Source organism: Archocentrus centrarchus, chromosome 4, assembly GCF_007364275.1.
Source record: "Archocentrus centrarchus isolate MPI-CPG fArcCen1 chromosome 4, fArcCen1, whole genome shotgun sequence".
Classification (NCBI taxonomy): domain Eukaryota; kingdom Metazoa; phylum Chordata; class Actinopteri; order Cichliformes; family Cichlidae; genus Archocentrus; species Archocentrus centrarchus.
In genome coordinates this window covers 33,864,544-33,885,523 of record NC_044349.1, presented here as the reverse complement: position 1 = coordinate 33,885,523, position 20,980 = coordinate 33,864,544, and the positions used below count along the sequence as shown (strand labels likewise).

Genomic DNA, 20,980 nt, shown 5'->3' with positions numbered 1-20,980 from the left:
GAAGGACATTCAAAGCTCTTCTTTGAATGTTGGCTGCCTTTTGTTCCATTCTCTATCAAGATGATCCCACACTGCTTCAATAAATCTGAAGTCTGGCCTCTGGAGAGGTCAGTCCATGACCAATAGTGTTCCATTGTGTGCTTTTCTATCCATGCATGCTTTTATTGCACTGGCAGTGTGTTTGATGCATTTCTGTGCTCATAATTCCATTTTTTTTGACAAGATCTCCAACATCACCATCTGAAAAGCAGCCCCAAACCATGACAAAGCTTTCACCACCAGTTTTACAGGTGGCTGTAGATGCTCACTGGTGTCTCCTAATCTCCTCCATACACATCGATGAGAATTTGAACAAAAATTTCCAATTTGTATTTATCACTCCATAAAACCCATTGTCAAGTGCCTGTTTTGAGTATTTCCTAGTTCATTATTAAGTGGCTTAACAGACCAACAAAAAAACTCCTCTTCAGGTACAAGGACTGGACTTAAAATGAATTTAAAAGCAGCCACTGTCCAAAGAACAACTTTGAAAGACCTTCATAAAGCCTTCCGATTACCACGGGGACCAGCTACTTAAAATGGCTACTCCCAGCTGTCTGTCAGTCAGTTACCAGTCGCTGGGAATAAGTGGGTTTCTGTAAAATTGTTTGCACATTAAAGGATGAATTTTAAAACTATGTGATCATTTCTTCTTATGTAATTCACACAGCTAACAGGGATTGCTAGATACAGGAATGGGACCACAGCAGAGAGTAACATCCCACTCACTGTAACAGTCCTGGACCAAAATGACAATGCTCCTTCCTTTGAGCTGCATACTGGGAACATTACAGAGGCAAGCAAAAAAGGTAACGATGGATTTTAAACCTGATATTTTAACTATCAGCCTCCTTCTTTATGTGGCATACATACTGTATTTCATCTTTTGCTGTCACGTGACATTATTTGTTATTTAGCAATAATTATTCAATCTTGTAAGATAAGTGACAAATGTTTGACAAGATGATGAAATGCTTAACATTTTTGTGGTTAAAAAACAAAAATCTGTGTTTATCTGCATTTCAGTGTAGATAAAAGCAAACAGTATTCCTGGATGCATCCATGACTACTCCAAATATCTTGTCCAGGACACTTTGACATTCTTCTTTTTAATGCAATTTGGGCCCAAAGAGCAGACCTAGACAACTAATTATAGTGGATCAGGACTGGAATTTCTATTGAAGAAGAGATGTTAACAGCACCCAAGGCCAGACTGATAAGATCTTTTAAAGTTTGTAATATGATTCTGAGACTTTACTTGCCATTTTCTTCAACTGGTGATTCTGAGGGGCAGAAGGCAAGCAGGTGAGATTTTAGTGAAGGTATGATGGATTCAGTGGAGAGTGGGCCGGCAGGTTAGATGCAGATAAGACCTTGGTCTTGCTGTAATTGTAACCAGCTACTGGGAGTAGCTATTAGGAGTGCTCTTTTATTATCTACTTTTAAGACTCTTCTTAAGACCCATTTTTACCGTTTGGCTTTTACCCCGAGTTAAGACTGTTGCTTTTAGCTTGTCCCTATTGCTGTGTTTTGTGTTTTATGTGAATGTGTAAGTGTGTTGACTGTACAGCACTTTGTTACAGTCCCTGTGTTTAAAGTGCTCTAAAAATGTAATAAAGTAAAAAGTAAAAGCTGTTTGGCTCAAGTAAGTTAAGCAGGGACTTCAGTGCTTATGTGGGTAACAGTGAGACCTGGAAGGGCACACCCTCACATTGTGATGAATGGCTTGCCTGATCTATTGGAATTTTGTGCAAATCACAATTTGTCCATAGTGAACACCATGTTTGAACATAAGAGTGTCCATAAGTACATATGGCACCAGGACACCCTAGGTCACAGGTCAACGACCACTTTTGTAATCATATCATCAGATCTGCAGTTGTATATTCTTGACACTCAGGTGAAGAGAGGAGTTGAGCTGTCAACTGTTCACCACCTGGTGGTGCAGTTGGATCAGATGGCAGGGGAGGATACTGGGCAGGTCTGGCATACATAGTGAGAGTGCACTGGGAACGCCTGGCAGAGGTCCCTGTCCATGAGATTTTCAACTCCCACCTCCAGCAGATCTTCGACAGAATCCTGAGGAGGTGAGGACAATGAATCTGAATGGACTGTGTTCCTAACCTCCATTGCTGAGGCCACTGCATGGAGCTGTGGCTGCAAGGTGGTTGGTGCCTGTCCTGCTGGTAATCCTCAAACCAGTTGGTGAACAAGCTGGAGAAGTTCTGTCGAGCGTGATTAGCTTGTGGGACTTCAGAGGCAGCTGATGGGCACCAGCAGCTCAAGCGCAATGTGTCTTTGGTAGCAGCTGAAGCAAAAACTTGGGTATGGGAGGGTTTTGGTGAGACTGTTGAAAAAGACTTTCAGTTTGCCTCGAAGCAATTCTGGTAAACCATCAGGTGACTCAGGAGGGGACAGCAGTGCTCTACTCACATGGTGAATATGTGGGCAGGGAGCTGCTGACTTCAACTGAGGATTAGTTGGACCAGAGAAGGAATACTTTAAGGATATCCTTCATGTATTCACACTGACACATCCTCTGACAGCAGAGTCTGGAGACATAGGGGAGGACTCACCTTATTACTGGGGATGAGATAAATGGTAAATTAAGTGGTTCTTATGTACTGCTTTTCTACTCTACATGAGCAGTCTCTCTCACACACACACACACACACTCCAGTGAACACATTGGGAGCAAGTTGGGGTTCAATATCTGCCCAGTGATAACTTGCACTGGACAAAAAGGGCCTATATCCGGAATGATCTGTAATGTTTCCAGACAGAATACGGGAAGATCTGATCTGTCAAAGATGTTTAGATGGATATTAGCCAGATATTATCCAGATATGTAATGGATGTTCATTCAGAGTTTGGAAGAAATTTACAAAACATCTCTGTTAAAGATCCAGTGTGCATTCATCTGGATATTGTCCGTATCTGTGATGATACAGAGGTATCACACCTCGGATAGTACCGTATTTTAGGGCTTTTAATCCACTGTTGGCATGCAAACTGGGATCGAACCACCAGCCTTCTAATTACAATGTCATATGGAGATCTGAGGCAGTGCCTCTGGATTGGTAGACTGTGGTGATGATTACCATCTTTAATAAGGGGGACCGAAAAACAAAGCAGTTTTCTTTCTGGTCACAGAATGCTGGACTACCTCGTTATACTCTCATGAATATTTCAGTGTGCATGCAAATTTGCCCATCCAGTTCACAAGTTGTTACAGCTCTCCTGCCTGCAGGGTCTAGGGGTTGCAGGGGGAGCGTAACACAAAACAAAGACAAACCACAAACAGGATCTTGCACACACTTAAAAGGTTTATTTACAAATATTTATAAATAACTATTTACAAACCAAAATAAGAAAAGAGAAACTAAGGAAGCATATCAGACTTCAGGATCTCCTAGGCCAAAATAACAAACAAAACCCCCACTTTCTAGAAGCAAAAATAATACTAATCTTTGGGGTGAAAACAAAAAGACAATACCTAAACTCCCTGGCTAGCCACAAAACAGGAGAAAAATGTAACAAACAAAAGTGTCAGAGAACCCCTACCAAGCTTCCGCAAAACTGGAAAAAACGGGAGCACTAGCAAAACAAAAGATTCCACTGCAGAGCCAAAAACACAAATGCCAAGGTTTTACTACTAGTAATCTTAAACACTTTCAGAACAAGCAGACCACGGTCCAGCAACCACACATGCCAGAGCCCAGTGGCCTAAAGGCCAGGAGCACTGACAGCTGGAGCCTTATATGCAGCCTCCCAAACAATTGCAATGCCACTTAGCTGTGGCAATCAGGCTGGAAGAACCTGGAGGGGGGGGGGGGATAGCAGCTCTCTTTGTGGCCGTAATAATGTGTTTTGTGGACTTGGAGAAGGCATTCAACTGTGTCCCTTAGGGTATCTTGTGGAGGGTGCTGCAGGAATTTGGGGTGTCTGGCTTTTTGTTTTGAGCCATCCAGTCCCTGTACAACTGTTGCTAGAGCTTGGTCAGCATTGCCAACAAAAAGTTGGATTTGTTTCCAGTGGGTGTTAGACTGTGCCAGGGCAGCTGTTTATCACCAATTCTGTTTGTAATTTTTATGGGAAGAATTTCTAGGCATAGCCAAGTGGCAGAAGGTGTCTGCATTGGTGGCCTCAGAATCTCATCTCTGCTTTTATTTGTATTATGTAGTTTTGTTGGTTTGGTCTGAGTTCCTCAGCTTAGGCTGCTTTCTCTGTGTTCTGGCTCCAAATAAGCAGAAGAAAATGGATGGATGGATAGAGATAAGCAACAAGTGCTTGTTAATCTCCTCAGAATTAAGCAAGTAATAGAACTTGAAGGAATCAGACAGGCTTCAGGCAGGCAACTGAAGAGCATGGAATTACTGGGTGAGAAACATGAAAGCAAGCAAATAACAAAGAATGCCTTTTTACCACCATGATGGTGACAATGATCTGGCAGAGAGTAGCAGCACCAGCTGGTTCCTAACAGCCTTTAACACCAAGCGTATCACTGCCAGCATTTTTGCTCAAGCACACATTGCATGATCTAATTCCTTCATTGTTATGCTCTTCAGTGCCAACACAGTGCAGAGCAGCTACCTAAACTCTGCTCCCAGTGAGGTTGATTATCTCGTCAATAGTTTTACATCCTCACTGCGTACGACTTTGGATACTGTGGCTCCTCTGAAAAGGAAAACGTCAAATCAGAAGTGCCTGACTCCGTGGTATAATTCACAAACGCACATCTTAAAGCAGATAACCCGTAAGCTGGAGAGAGAATGGCGTCTCACTAAGTTAGAAGCCTGGAAAAAGAGTTTGTTGCTCTATAAAAAAGCCCTCCGTAAAGCTAGGACATCTTACTATTCATCATTAATTGAAAAAAATAAGAACAACCCCAGGTTTGTTTTCAGCACTGTAGCCAGGCTGACAAAGAGTCAGCCGTTAACTAGTAGTGACTTCATGGATTTCTTTACAAATAAAATTTTAGACATTAGAGAAAAAATTATTCATAACCATCTCAAAGATTATTCTTCATGTTTGGCTGCTTTCAGCACTGCTGGTATTTGTTTAGACTCTTTCGCTCCAATTGGTCTTTCAGAGTTAACTTCAATAGTTACTTCGTCCAAACCAGCAACATGTTATTAGATCCCATTCCTACTAGACTGTTCAAAGAAGTCTTTCCAATTATTGATGCTTCAATCTTAAAAATGATCAATCAGTCTTTATTAGTTGGCTATGTACCACAGACCTTCAAGGTGGCTGTAATTAAACCTCTACTTAAAAAGCCATCACTTGACCCAGCTGTCTTAGTTAATTATAGGCCAATCTCCAACCTTCCTTTTCTCTCAAAGATTCTTGAAAGAGTAGTTGTAAAACAGCTAACTGATCATCTGCAGAGGAACGGTTTATTTGAAGAGTTTCAGTCAGGTTTCAGAATTCATCACAGTACAGAAACAGCATTAGTGAAGGTTACAAATGATCTTCTTAGAGCCTCTGACAGTGGACTCATCTCTGTTCTTGTCCTGTTGGACCTCAGTGCAGCTTTTGATACTGTTGACCACAACATTTTATTACAGAGATTAGAGCATATTATAGGTATTAAAGGTACTGCACTGCATTGGTTTGAATCATATTTATCTAATAGACTCCAATTTGTTCATGTAAATGGGGAGTCTTCTTCACACATTAAGGTTAATTATGGAGTTCCACAGGGTTCTGTGCTAGGACCAATTTTATTTACATTATACATGCTTCCCTTAGGCAGTATTATTAGAAAGCACTGCATCAATTTTCACTGTTATGCAGATGATACCCAGCTTTATCTACCTATGAAGCCAGATGACACACATCAATTAATTAAACTGCAGGAATGTCTTAAAGACATTAAGGCCTGGATGACCTCTAATTTCCTGCTTCTAAATTCAGATCAAACTGAAATTCTTGTTCTCGGCCCCACAAATCTTAGAAACATGGTGTCAAACCAGAAACTTACTCTGGATGGCATTACTTTGGCCTCCAGTAACACTGTGAGAAATCTTGGAGTCATTTTTGACCAGGATATGTCCTTCAATGCACATATTAAACAAATATGTAGGACCACTTTTTTTTGCATTTGCGCAATATTTCTAAAATTAGAAACATCCTTTCTCAGAGTGATGCTGAAAAGCTAATTCATGCATTTATTACTTCTAGGGTGGACTATTGTCCAGAGCCTTCAGCTTTCAGGCGCCTCTTCTGTGAAACCAGCTTCCAGCTTGGATTCGGGAGACAGACACCCTCTCTATTTTTAAGATTAGGCTTAAAACTTTCCTTTTTGATCAAGCCTATAGTTAGGGCTGGATCAGGTGACCCTGAACCATCCCTTAGTTATGCTGCTATAGGCCTAGGCTGCTGGGGGGTTCACATAATGCACTGTTTCTTTTCATTCACCTTATTTACTTTGTTTATACTCCACTCTGCATTTAATCATTAATTATTATTAATCTCTGGCTCTCTTCCACAGCATGTCTTTTCTCTCCCCTCAGCCCAACCGGTCACAGCAGATGACCCCCCCTCCCTGAGCCTGGTTCTGCTGGAGGTTTCTTCCTGTTAAAAGGGAGTTTTTCCTTCCCACTGTCGCCAAGTGCTGCTCATAGGGGGTCGTTTTGACTGTTGTGTTTTCTGTGTATTATTGTAGGGTCTTTACCCACAATACAAAGCGCCTTGAGGCGACTGTTTGTTGTGATTTGGCGCTATATAAATAAAACTGAATTGAATTGAATTGAATTACTGTATTTATGCAGCAGTTTGTCCTGTTGGAAAACTTCAAATGGTTTCTGAAAGCTGAGAGTGTGCTTTATAGACAATTTTACTTGTGCTGTTGTAGGAAGTCAGTTAATCATTGGACATTTGAAACATGCTGTGTCAGCGACAACACGGTTAGTTTTAAAGGTTAAATACCAAGAGCAGGCTAACCAGTTAATAGCAGCTGTGGGAGAGAAAGCCCAAGAAAGGAAAACTCCATCTCTAGGTGGACTCCTGAGGAAGCGTTGGTCCACATCTCCAACTAAGAGCAAGAGGGAAAGAAAGAAAACAAAAGAGAGACAGAAAAAAGGAAAAACTCTACCCCTCTTTGGAACACAACAGACATGGGAACTGAAAAAAACAGGGTTAAAACTTTAATGTTTCACAGATGACCACCCAATCTCTACTCCCTGAGCCACAGCCTCCCACATTATATTTAATTATAAACTGTTAAATGTGTTTTTTTTCTGTAAGATCCAATTGAAATTTTGAAACTTTTTTTTATCAGCTCTAAACACAGTCTACATACTGCTAAAAAAAAAAAAAAAGAATACTTTTTAATCTGTGAATTGAACATCTGATTTTGTCAGTTAAGCAGCAGAGGGGGTTGTTAATCAAATTATGTGGTATCCCTTCATTTCTTTTTGCGTTTTTGGCAACAGTGGCTTTTGTTGGCAGTGGAGAGAGACAGGAAATGGGGGAAAGGTACAGAGGAAGACACGCGGGCAAATTGACGACAGGCCGGGACGCGAACCCGCGCCGCCCGCGCCACAATGTATAACGCATATGTATGTGGTCGCTGGCTTCACCACTAAGCCACCCAGGCGCCCCATCCCTTCATTTCTAACACATTACCCAGTCCATATCAGTGTAAATATCAAGCACAATTTTTTTCCCATTGAGATCTGATATGTTTTCAAAGCCTTGCTTTAATTATTTTTTAACAGTGTAATATATATTTCAAAATTGTTGATCATGTGATGTTGTGGTCCACTGCAGGAACCCTTGTCATGCAGCTCAAGGGTGAAGATAAGGACCAAGCTGGAACAAAGAATGCTCAGATCTCCTACAAAATCGCCAGTCAGGAGCCAGAAGGCACAGGTCATATGTTCAATTTAGATGAAAGCACTGGAAAACTGTATGTCAAAAAGCCAACACTGGACAGAGAGGTGAGTTTAGTAGTCACTGCACATACAATGGAGGTGGCTGTAGCTCAGTAGGTAGAGCAGGTCACCTACTGATTAGAAGGTCATCGGTTTGATTCTTGGCTACTCCAGGCTACATGCAAAAGCATTTAGCTTAGTAAACATGGAAGTGCTTGTATGAATGGGAGTGCATGGGTGAATGTAAACATGTTGTATAAGTGCTTTGAGTGCTCATACTGATTAGAAAAGTGCTATATAAGAACTAGTTCATTTACAATAAAACAAATTGAACATATACTTCAGAGTTTTTGTTGAAAATAAATTTGAAAAAGTCATAACTGTCTGACAGTCTGTATTCTGATTGGAGTGGCTATAGCTCTGGAGGTAGAGCAGGTCACCTATTAACTGGAAGGTTGGTGGGTCAATCCCTGGCTGCTCCAGTCTGTGTGCCAAAGTATCCTTGGGCAAGATACTGAACCCCAAGTGTCTCTCCAATGTGTTCATCTGAGTGTGAATGATTGATAGTTGTAGAAAAAGTGCTTGTATGCAGCTAGTTTAGGTGTAGAGAAAAGTGCTTGTATGAATGGGTGAATAAGGCATGCTGTGCTTACTTTGAGTGCTCAAGTGTAATAGGGAAAGCACTATATAGGAACCAGGCTGTTTACAACTGAAATTCACGAGAGATAGAGTTCTTTTGTTAAAAAAAACAAAGATTAATTTTAATGAGAATTAACCTTTAGCTACTTTCTCATCCTAGAAGGACAGCAATGTTGAATTGGAATTGACACCCCATCTTAGCTTTTTTCACCAGTACAGTATGATCACAATTCTTCTATGAACGATGCATGTATAAGTTATGCTTTTGTCCTCTTTTCCTCTGACAGGCTTGTGACTTCTACAGACTAGTTATAAAAGTAACTGATATGGGAGGAGCAGCAGGGGGACTAACAGGAACTGGAACTGTGGAGATCAAGATCCTGGACATCAATGACAACATCCCCACTCTGGAGAAATCTGAGGTAATGGACCTGTACTTATAGACAGCAGTCAGTTCAAGACTCTCAGAAACTGAGGCAGGGTGTAACTTGGTGTATGTGCCTATAATTCAATTTAAGGGTAGCATATAAAGACATAAAAGAAGAAGGCCCCAGACTGAACTTCAGAGCACCCCAAATAAAACACCTCCCAAGAGAAATAAAGTATTCCCAATATGTCATATATGACATGAACAGTCAAAAACTTTGCCAGAGTCCAACCTATTCTATACAACCAACAGTTGTTCTTGAGGCATACAAATGTATTCTTATATTATTAATCATTTTCAATAGAGCTATACATTAGCTGTACACCTCCCAAGTGGTACCCCAGATACTGTACCTCCCTCCATCCAACCACACACTTCTTTGGGTTCGCTGTGAACCCCGCCTGCTGCAAATACTCCAGTACTCTTCTATTACTCCCATCTTTAGCATTCAATTCAATTTTATTTATATACACCAAATTACAAGAAACAGTCACCTCAAGGTTCTTTATACTGTAAGGTAAAGACCCTACAATGATTACAGAGAAAACCCAACAATCAAAAAGTCCCCCTATGAGCAAGCACTGGTGACAGTGGGAAGGAAAAACTTCCTTTTAACAGGAAGAAACTTCCAGCAGACCCAGTCATCTGCTGCAACTGGTAGGGGGTGAGGTGAGGAAGACAGGGCAAAAGACATGCTGTGGAAGAGAGCCAGAGATTAATAATAACTACTGATTAAATGCAGAGAGAATGAAAAAGAAATACTCAGTGAATCATGGGAACACCCCAGCCTAGGATTATTGCAGTACAACTAAGGAATGGTTCAGGGTCACCTGATCCTGCCCTAACTATAAGCTTGATCAAAAACCTAAGTTTTTTAGTTTAATCTTAAAAATAGAGGTGTCTGTCTCCCCAAACCAAACTGGGAGCTGGTTTCTCATACATGCTTCCCTTAGCCAGTATTATTAGCACACATTTTCATTGCTTTGCAGATGATACCCAGCTTTATCTATCCATGAAACTAGATGACACACATCAATTAACTGCAGGAATGTCTTAAATTTATAAAGGCTTGGGTTACTGCTAATTTCCTGCCTCTAAATTCAGATAAATCTGAGGTTATTGTATTAACACTTTAAATCTTAGAAACGTGGTGTCTAACCAGATGCTTTCATCAAGGAACCTTGGAGTCATTTTTGGACCAAGGTTATGTGCTTCACTGCATATATTATACAAATACGTAGGACTGCTTTCGTGCATTTGTGCAATATCTCTAAAATTAGAAACATCCTGTCTCAGAGTGATGCTGAAAAGCTAATTCATGCATTGATTACTTTTTTCTGGACTACTGTAATTCATAACTATGAGGCTGTTCTAAAAGCTCCATGAAAAGCCTTCAGGTGATCCAAAATTCTGCAACAAGACTACTGATAGGGACTAGAAAGAGAGAGCATATTTCTCCCATATTGGCTCTTCACTGGCTCCCTGTTAAATCTAGAATTGAATTTAAAATCCTTATTCTTACATAGAAGGTCTTGAATAATCAGGACCCACCTTATTTTAAAGACCTCAGTACTTTATCACCCCAATAGAGCACTTTGCTCTCAGACTGCTGGCTTACTTGTGGTTCCTCTGGTATTTAAAAGTAGAATGGGAGGCAGAGCCTTCAGCTTTAAGATTCTTTCAACCAGCTCCCCATTTGAATTCGGGAGACAGACACCCTTGCTACTTTTAAAATTAAACTTAAAACTTATTTTCTGATCAGTCTTATAATTAGGGGTGGATCAGGTGACCCTGCACCAGCCCTTAGATACACTTCAATTGTCTAGGCTGCTTGGGTGGGGTTTCGAAGATGTACTGAATATTTATTTTTCATTCATCTCTTGCATTAATGATTAGTTATTAGTAATCTCTGGCTCTCTTCCACAGTGTGTTTTTTGTTGTGTCTCCCTCCCCTCAACCAGTCACAGCAGATGACTGCCCCTCCCTGGGCCTGGTTCTGTCAGAGGTTTCTTCCTGTTAAAAGGGTGTTTTTCCGTCCCACTGTCCCCAAGTGGGTTGATTTGACTGTTGGGTTTATCTGTAATTATTGTTAAAATTTTTACCTTACAATATAAAGCACTTTGAGGTTATTGTTTCTTGTGATTTGGCACTATATAAATAAATTAAAATTGAATTGAAGATTGTTATTATCCATCCATCCACCCATCCATCCATCCATCAGTGATAACGTCAACTCTACACCTGAACCTTAACCCTAACCTCATATTTCACCCATATTAGTTTCGCTTCACTGGGACTCCAGAATTGAATTAAATCCAGAATTGAACTTGAAAACCTGCTCTCAGACGTCTGGACGTCTGGCCCCATCATATATTAAAATCATCCAAAATATTATTTTATCCCAATAGAGGACTTTTTTGTCAGAGTGGAAGCTTACTTAAGGTTCTTAGAGTTTTCAAAACTAAAATGGGAGGCAGACCCTCCAGCTATCAGGTTCCTTTCCTGTGGAGTTCACAGTTTGGTTTTTGAAATACAGACATCCTCTTTACTTCTAAGATTAGGATTAAAACTTTCCTTTTTGATAATGCCTATAATGAATGGCTATAGGTGGCTCCTTGCTATAGGCTACAGGGGGACTTCCCATGATGCACTGAGCATTTCTTGCCCACTCTGCTCTTTTTACTCCCCATGTGTCAAATTTTGTCTACTGACTCCCATAGCTTGTGTTTGTCCTTGTTTCCCCATGCTCTCTTTTCCCCACTCACCTCACCCCACCCCCAAACTGAATCACACAGGATGAGACCAGGAAGCAAAACTAAAGGCAAAGCATAAGGAAAAACTAGCTTACAAAAGAAAGCAAGAAGTGCAAAAACTAAATGTGTAAGCACAGATATGAAGGAACTAAATACAGGAGAATACACAATAGGATGGGACACAGGGAAGAACTAAACTCTAAAACAACTGAGAACTAGGACTAAACTGAATACACTAAAGAATACACAAAGCAAATATAAACATTAAACAAGGGCTCACATGAATTAAAAAAAACAAAAAAACAAAAAAAAACTCAAGTGCTGGGTAAATTGACCCAGGACCATGACACAGTGCTTGTTCACAGGGTTGTTTGGGGTCCCTTTCTAATAGTCTTTCCCTTGCAATATAAAGCACCTGTTATGAAAATGCTATGTAAATAAAAGTAAAACAAATTAAATTGAATGGAAATTGAATATTTTGTACAAAAGCTCACAATAGGATAAGATAAAAAAAAGTATACTGAATTGCCAAATTACTAAAATAATTTGTTCAGTTGAATTTGACTCCTGATTATTACAAAAAACCATTTTCCTTATATGCTGTCATTAACATGTTAATTAACTCTTCTAATTTCAGTATTCTGGCTCAGTGGATGAAAATGTTGAAAATGTGGTGGTGATGAAAATCAAAGCTTTGGACAAAGACCAAGAATTCACAGACAACTGGCTGACTGTCTTTACAATTGCCAAAGGGAATGACGATAATTTATTTTCCATTGAGACAGACAACAAAACCAATGAAGGCATCCTAAAGCTGATAAAGGTACATTTTTTATAAGATGACTTCAAATATTTGAAGATTTTAATTTGCAACTAGTTGCAAATTGGGGTGGCTATGGCTCAGGTCATTTGCTAATCCAAAGGTTCGTGTTCCCAGTGTGTGTGTGTGTGTGTTCCAGTCTGCATGCCAAAGTATCCTTGGGCAAGTTACTGAGCCCTGAGTTCCTCCAGATGCATATATCGGAGTGTGATTGTGTGTGTGAATGTTACATAGAAAGCACTTAGATGTAGAAAGTGCTTGTATGAATGTGTCTGTGAATAGGTTAATGAGACATGGTTTATAAAGCACTTTGAGTGCTCATATAAAGCAGAAAAGTACAACATAAGAACCAGTTGATTCACAATATATCATTTAGTTCTGCGTTGATTTCATAAATGTATTTCTTGTTTCTTTTTTCTATCTGTTTTCTCTCATCTCATTAATTTTTTTCTTTCATCATTTATTTTCCAGGCTGTGGACTTTGAAGAAGTCCAGAATCTTCAGCTTGGCCTTTTGATTGAAAATGTTGCTCCTTTTGTGGCAGGTAGTGCTATACAGATGGATGTAGACATTCAGGTTGGAGAGGGTGGACCTCTGGCTACTGGAGCAGGTGCCGGGGCAGGAGCTGGTACAGAAGCTGGTGTGGGTGTTGGGGCAGATCTGGAAGTAAATGTGGGAGTGGATGCAGGTGTGAATGTAGATGTGGACCTAGATCTAGAAGGAGGGCTCGATGTCGGGTTGGATGTGGGACTTAAGCCTGAAGCAGGGGCTGTTGGAATTAAACCTGGTGTGGGCACTGGGCTGAAGCCAGACCTTAAACCAGGACCAGGAACAAAGCAGAAGCCAGGAAAGCCACCAAAAAGCTACCCCGTAAAAATAGCAGTGAATAATGTACCAGAGGGTCCAGCATTTATACCTGACACCAGGAATATTCCTGTATCTGAGGATCCAAATGAAGCACCTCAAAATGGCCTGATCACTGTGTTTGCGGCCATTGATCCAGATTCAGGAAAACCAGCTGAAGAAGTCAGGTTTGTCAAGTAGTATATAAATGAATGCATAATAATTAAGTATGCTTGTAGGTAGTGACATAAATAAGCCAGTTAAAATCACAAAATATGTTGGTAATTCTATAAACCATTTTAAAAAACATCTCCCTTTTTTTTTAATGCATAACTTAGGCAATAGGCCTGCTTTAATCCTATTAAAGGATCATATTGTGTTAATAATATAAAGACTGAAATATGAAGTATAATCAGATTATAATTTACTTCCCCAAGCTGCACAGAGCCACATGTGGCTCCGGAGCTGCGGGTTGCTGATCCCTGGCCTAGACAGAGCCATACTAGCATTTTTATAATGTTCATACTGTTGAACAATTTTTTTTTTAAGTAAATGGGAACTTTTAATTCAGTGTTACTTTGCTTATAGTTTATTTTTCCCTTTCTTATACATCTACTGTACTCCAGTTATGCCAAAGGTTATGATCCAGACAACTGGTTTACAATTGATGAAGAAACGGCTGAGATTAAACTCAACAAAGTACTAGACAGAGAGTCGCCTTTCTTGAGGAATGGTACTTATATCGGCAAGATTCTAGCTATATCCAAAGGTAATTATCTTGTCAACAGTAAGTCTTGTTTCTGCTTTCCTCTTTTCTTATATTTGGGTTTGAAGGGCATCTTTCTTCCCCACTGCAGGACTTAATTTCAGTTTACTTCAGATGTTTGCACAGTTCATTAATGTTTTTCAAAGTATGGCAGTGAAGTTTTTTGGTCATTTCTCTCTAATATTAAACATTAAACTTTTAATGTGTTTTCTGTGTTCTACTGTGAATAAGATATGAGTCATGAGATTTGCAAGTCATTGCATTCTGTTTGTATTTACGACAGAATACAATAGGGTGGCTGTGGCACCCTGAGTGTATGTTTAACTGTTAAAAGTGCTTATGTAAAGAGAAAGATAAATGCGTGTGATTGGATGAATGAGACTTGTAGTAGTGCTTTGAGTGCTCAAATCAAGTGGGAAGAAGCTATTTAAGTACCAGTCCACTTACCATTTTACACAGCATCCCAACTTTTAGGAACTGGGTTTATAAAATGTAAAGAAAATAATCATTTGCTATTTTATTAAATTCAAGTTTTTATACAGGAATCATATGTTTAATTATGTCTCCATTTTGCACAGTTGTCTTTACTTTAGCAGCTGAAAGAAACGTGTGATAAAATTTTACACAATTAGTCAGCAATAATATACACCATTGCTCTTCTAAAAAACACTAGTTTTAACAGACCTTACAATTTATGAGAACAAGACACTGAACTTGTTACAAAAAATACAAATTCATATGTTTGTAAAAGTAAATGGCAATTACATGTATTTACTGAGGTATCGACTTTATCTGCTTTCAGACATGCCATCAAAGACAGCCACAGGAACAATAGCCATTCAAGTCGCAGACTCCAATGACCACTGTCCAACCCTCACTACAACCCATACCAGTCTGTGCTCTAATAAAAAATCAGTTTATGTTACAGGCATCGATGAAGATGTTAGTCCCAATGCTGCTCCATTCACCTTCAGAATCATACCTGATGGGACACGAGGCAGCTGGGTTGTAGAAGTTATTAATGGTAAGAAAAAGTGGTTTGGGTCAAAATTTTTAAAAAGTTTATACAATTTTGTTTTCTTTTGCATTAGTGATTGTTGAACATTTTTTTTTTTTTAACAGTAATTTACTGCCCTATAACTAAAAAAGACACTGGTGTTATCAAACTGTCTTTGAAGTGAATGTAATATTGTTGGACTTTGAGGCTTGGTGAGTAAACCCTCATATGATGTGAGAATTTAATCAACTGCATATCAGAGGGAAAGTGTGAGCCTAACATTAGCTGGCACAACATTAGCTTATAACTGTTATTGTTGTTGTTTAGCCAACTCATTAGCTGTCTGGAGACGAGAGAGTTGCATGTCTAATCTACTGACCATGAGTAATGGCGACAGTATCGGGAATAAATAAGCATGTTTTCGATGGGATTTTATTTATTTATTTTCTTTAAAGAAAACAATTGACAGACATTATTGAAACAATAAATATATAAGTCACATACTGCACACACAAGAAAAACAATTAAGTCTCTTGAAGTGTGTGTGTGTGTGTGTGTGTGTGTGTGTGTGTGTGTGTGTGTGTGTGTGTGTGTGTGTGTGTGTGTGTGTGCGCTAAAGCCTAGTGTATTATCAGGTGGGGAAGCCAAGAGGGGTATGGAAATCAAATCAAAGACATACAGACTGGTGGACCTGGGAATATACTACAAAGCGAGTTCAGTATACCCAGGGTCTTTGCATTATCTTCACTTACCCTAACATTGGCAATTAGGATAAACAATTAAGCTGGGCTAACTTGCAAAGTTAACCCAGGGTTCCTCCCGCACATTCACATAAAAGGAGTGGCGTTGGCAGCATCTAACCAATCTCAAAGGGGCGTTTCATGGGTCATATTTTTCTACAGAAAATGATATGCCACATATGCCAGAGACATTATCAAATGGTGAATACAAGTCTACAAAGAACATTCAAATATAACAGTAAAATGCTACAACAACAGATGAATGCTACAGAAAGTCATTAATCTGGTGATTTAGTAAAATAAACATTTTGATTCCAGTTAATAATTTTATTGCTGGGTGCTCTATCAGATTGCTGCACATTAGAAATTTCAAAGGAGACATAGAAATCACTAGTTTCTCACCACATCAAATTGAAATTAATTTGAAGGGCTGAACAGGTATTCTTGGTGTGTGTTGTGTGTTCTAGTAGCTGCAGTTCCAGTAGTGTAAAAGAGACTACGCAGCAGATTAGAATCAAGCAAAACAACATTTTATACATTTCCTAAATCACCAAATTAATGTGCACACATTCCCCTGACATTGCGACTCACAGTTGCACTTCATTCAGTGGTTTTAGTAAAGTATGGCTGAACAATATAAACATATAAAACATATAAAACATATTCTCCCAGCAGAGAGTCTATAGCAGGGGTGGGCAACTCCAGGCCTCGAGGGCCGGTGTCCTGCATGTTTTAGATGTGTTCCTGAGCCAACACACCTGAATCACATATAGAAGTCATTAGCAGGACTCTGGAGAACTTGACTGCATACTGAGGAGGTAATTCAGCCATTTGATTCAGGTGTGTTGGATCAAGGACACATCTAAAACCTGCAGGACACCGGCCCTCGAGGCCTGGGATTGCCCACCCCTGGTCTATAGTGTGCTTAAAACATGCTGTAAATAAAAGACTCAGCGAAGACGTAGCACTTCCAGCTAATTTTAAACTGACATTGACTCTGACACACACACACACACACACACACACACATAGAGGGATACGCATATACAATAATAATGATAACAACAATAATAGTAATAATGATTGTTTTTTTTATCACTGCCATCACTACCATCATCATACATCATACAAAACTTATGTAAAATACACCACCTGTGAAACTGCTGTAATTATGTATACCTTTTGACATAAACTATCTGCTCATAAATTTTTTTAACCACTTTTTTGTTGAAAACTTCCATAATTGCACAATATATCTGTTAATTAACTAAGAAATCTGTGTAAAATTACAGAAAATATACTTAATTTGCCGTATGTTTTGTCATTTTCACTCAGTGCATCAAATTTTAGATATGTATTGTCAGCACTAAAATAGAATTTAAGGGTTTTTCTTTTAAATAAAAATTACATGTCTGTGAAAATTTCACATATTGGAAGACAACAGGAAAATTCTGTCAAATTCTACAGTCCAAGTTTAAGTTTATTGCCTCTTTGCATGCGACTCAACAGAAGTGATAAGAGTGTGGGAAATCATCTGAGGTAGTGTAAATGCTTGGCAGTATGTGATTTTTACAAAATGTGTGAAACTAGAAATGTTTACAGTAGCTACACAACATGCTAGCAGGTAAAGTGGTATTCGAAGTACCATTGTACCATACTGAAGAATTATACTATATTGTTTTTCTGTTCTTACTGCAGTGCACAAAGGAAAGACAAAGGGATTTGTTTTGTGAGTTAACAAATTGGTAGATTCATAAAGGGCTAATGCTGTAAGTTTGTTTATTATTCTGCATACAGTAGTGATAAATAGCAGGTACTCCTTTTGTCAAGTTCTAGGTTTTATATATAACCTAGAACGGTTATAATAGGACATAATGAAAAATTATTTGGTCTTTACTAAGTCTTAAAATTATTTAAATACAACCTGAGATGAATAACAACACAAGACATATTACACTGTGTCATTATTTATTTAGTAAAAAGTATGTCAAAATGGAGAAGCAGCATGTGAAAAACTTGAACTAATTGTTGTCACATTGTTGTGGAGGAATTCAAGCCCACTGCTCTTTAGCAAAGTTCCTTCCATTCCAGTCAGTTTGAGGTCTGGACTTTGAGTGGGCCATTGCAATGTTGATTCATTACTTTTCAGCCATTCTAATGTAGATTTGCTGATATGTTTGGGATTTTTAACAACAATTTATAAAGAGAATTGAGTTCAGCTTATTGATGCAGTCCCAGTTTTTAATGTGTCCCTTTGGGAAAATTAAATTGCTTTAAACTCTTAATGACCATCTCTGAACCAAGGATGGGGATGGGGAAAACATCTTTCACCATTACCATTTCAGATAAAATTGAAGTTGTTTTAATCTGCCCTGCAAATCTTAGAAACATGGTTTCTAATCAGATACTTTTACCTGGGCCTCCAGTAACACAGTGAGGAATCTTGGAGTCATTTTTGACCAGGTTATGTTCTTCAATGCACATATTAAACAAATGTGTAGGACTTCTTTCTTGCATTTTCATAAAATCCCTAAAATTAGAAACCTCCTGGCTCAGAGTGATACAGAAAAACCAGTTCACTCCTAGCCTGGACTATTGTAATTCATTATCAGGCTGGCCCAAAAGCTCCCTGAAAAGCCTTCAGCTTATCCAAAATGCTGCAGCTAGAGTACTGACAGGGACTAGAAAGACAGAGCATATTTCTCCAATACTGGCTTCTCTTCATTGGCTCCCTCTTTATTTTCAAGACTAAGTTTAAAACTTACCTTTTTGATTAAACTTCTAGTTAGGGCTGGATCAGGTAATCCTGAACCATCCCTTAGTCATGCTGCAGTGTGTCTAGGTTGCTGGGGGGTTTCCATGATGCACTGAGTGTTTCTTCTTCACTCACCTCTTTTCACTATGTGTTTATACACCATTCTGCATTTATCCATCCATACATTCTCTTCCACTTATCCTGTTCAGGGTCGCTTAATCTCTGGCTCTCTTCCACAGTGTGTCTTTTGTCCTGTCTCCCTCCCCTCAGCTCCAACCAGCAGCCCCTCCCTGAGCCTGGTTATGCCTGAGGGGAGGGAGACAGGACAACAAGGGAGCTTTTCCTTCCGACTGTCACTGAATGCTTGCTCATAGGGAGTTGTTTTGATTGTAGGAGTTTTCTCTGTATTAGTGTAGGGTCTTTACCTTACATTAAAAAAAATGCCTTAAGGCAACTGTTGTTGTGATTTTATATAAATAAAATTGAATTGAATTAAATTACAATGCTTTGATTGCAGCGATCCCCCAACTCCCTGTGAACAGTACATATAGCCATTTATCATATTAACAACCATGAAACTGATCTTGTAGTTCATTGTTAGGCAATGATGCAAATTTTGATCACTATGCAAACCTGCAGTCAGCTGAGACTGCAGAATTCACTTGGCTGAGTGATGAAACCTTTCTCTACTGAAAACGCTACATCAGATGAACAGAATCAAATTTCTGTTATACTATATTCAGACACTTTCATAGTTCATATTGTACGAGTTGTAACACAATTACTCATTCCTTTAATCATATGACACTAAAATCAATCCAGTGCGAATATTAATATTGTAAAGTGCAAGGTTACTGAAGACAAATTCATGCAAATTTTATGTTACCCGTCAAAATGTAATTGAGGTGCAACTGTTTGTTACCTCAAAAGTAAGAATTTCCTTTGTTAGAGGAAGCAGAATAAATCCTGCAGTCTTGGTAAAGTTAAGCTGAAGCTCAAGTTGTCAAGTTGCAGTGTTTATGATCACAGCCCCCTCTTGGCCAAGGGGGGAATTGTGTTTGACAGCTCTCTTTGCTCTCTTCTCTCCAGAGACAAGTGCTGCTCTTCATTCTTCTGAGCCACTATGGCCTGGTCCATATGAGCTGCAGGTAGAAGTGTTGGATGCTCAGGGTCTGTCCTGTCCAAGCACAGAAGTGTTTACTGTGGATGTTTGTACCTGTGTGGAAACAAAGGACTGCAGTCTAAAGACAGCAGCACTAGGAACTATGTCATCTAAGCTTGCTGCACCGGCCATTGGCTTGTTGGTAATGGCATCGTGCTTACTAATATGTGAGTTCAGTTTTAAAATATCCAATACTGATGTGTATAACATAGCAAGAAACCACATGCCTAATGTTTTACCTTAATATATATTCAGGACTATTTATTACAGCCTTACACATTTATTTGTTTTATTTATTCAATTTTATTGAAAACATAATACTAGTTTGTAGCAAATTATTTTGTATTATCTGAAAATTAAAGTACTGTGTACTGTGCTGCTGTATTACAGGAAAGAAAACACTGATTAAAATACACGAAGGCCCTGATCTTTTATGATTTAGTGTTTTGATTTCAAAATCTTTACATTGATTTGAATGCTTTTATTTTTTCATTTGTGTAGTCGTTCCACTTGTTCTGCTGCTCTGTCAGTGTGGAGGTGCAGACAAAATCTTTCCTGACAAATTTAGTGAGGTACCATTTTATACCACAGAGTACCTCATATCCTATCATACTGAAGGGAGAGGTGAGGATAAGGTGGGTTGCCATTTTTGTCTCCTTTTTCTGGGAAAAATATTACTTATGTTTGTTTCTTGTTTTGTTTCTTTCTTAATTCATCAATACACAAAATGAGAAAAAAATCAAAGCTAATACTTTATTTCTTTTTATATTTTTAGGAAGTGTCACTTCAAAGTTTACCTGTTACCCTGGGGACCCTCCGAAAGGTTGAGACAGGACAACTGCTAAACTCCAACGCTATAATTTCAAAAATAATGGAAACTAATCAGATACAAATCAGCAATGAGCACAAATTTCAGGCAACTTGCCAAAATGTAATAGAAGTTGACAATTCCTACACATTGTCAAGGGAATCAGTGAACTATGGCAATGGACGTGCTACATTAAGCAGGAATAGGCTTGGTGTACAACATACCACAGCTCTCTATGAGGATATAACCCTTCCTGATGCTTTTCTCAATGATTACTACTCTCAGGTAGTACGGTATAGTAACTTTGCATGCAATTTCTTTTGTCACAGTATCTTCTCCCGACACACCTAT

General features: G+C 39.0%; 1 protein-coding gene across 1 annotated transcript in view; it reads left to right on the top strand.

The window, feature by feature from the left end:
- Positions 1–20,980, top strand: part of LOC115779410 (desmoglein-4-like) — a 31,861-nt gene that overhangs the window by 10,072 nt on the left and 809 nt on the right. The window contains 10 exon segments of the mRNA XM_030728055.1: positions 710–848; positions 7,816–7,985; positions 8,846–8,980; positions 12,376–12,561; positions 13,030–13,589; positions 14,028–14,170; positions 14,970–15,191; positions 19,749–19,988; positions 20,323–20,456; positions 20,597–20,914. Of these exon segments, the coding sequence (XP_030583915.1) occupies positions 710–848; positions 7,816–7,985; positions 8,846–8,980; positions 12,376–12,561; positions 13,030–13,589; positions 14,028–14,170; positions 14,970–15,191; positions 19,749–19,988; positions 20,323–20,456; positions 20,597–20,914 (2,247 nt within the window).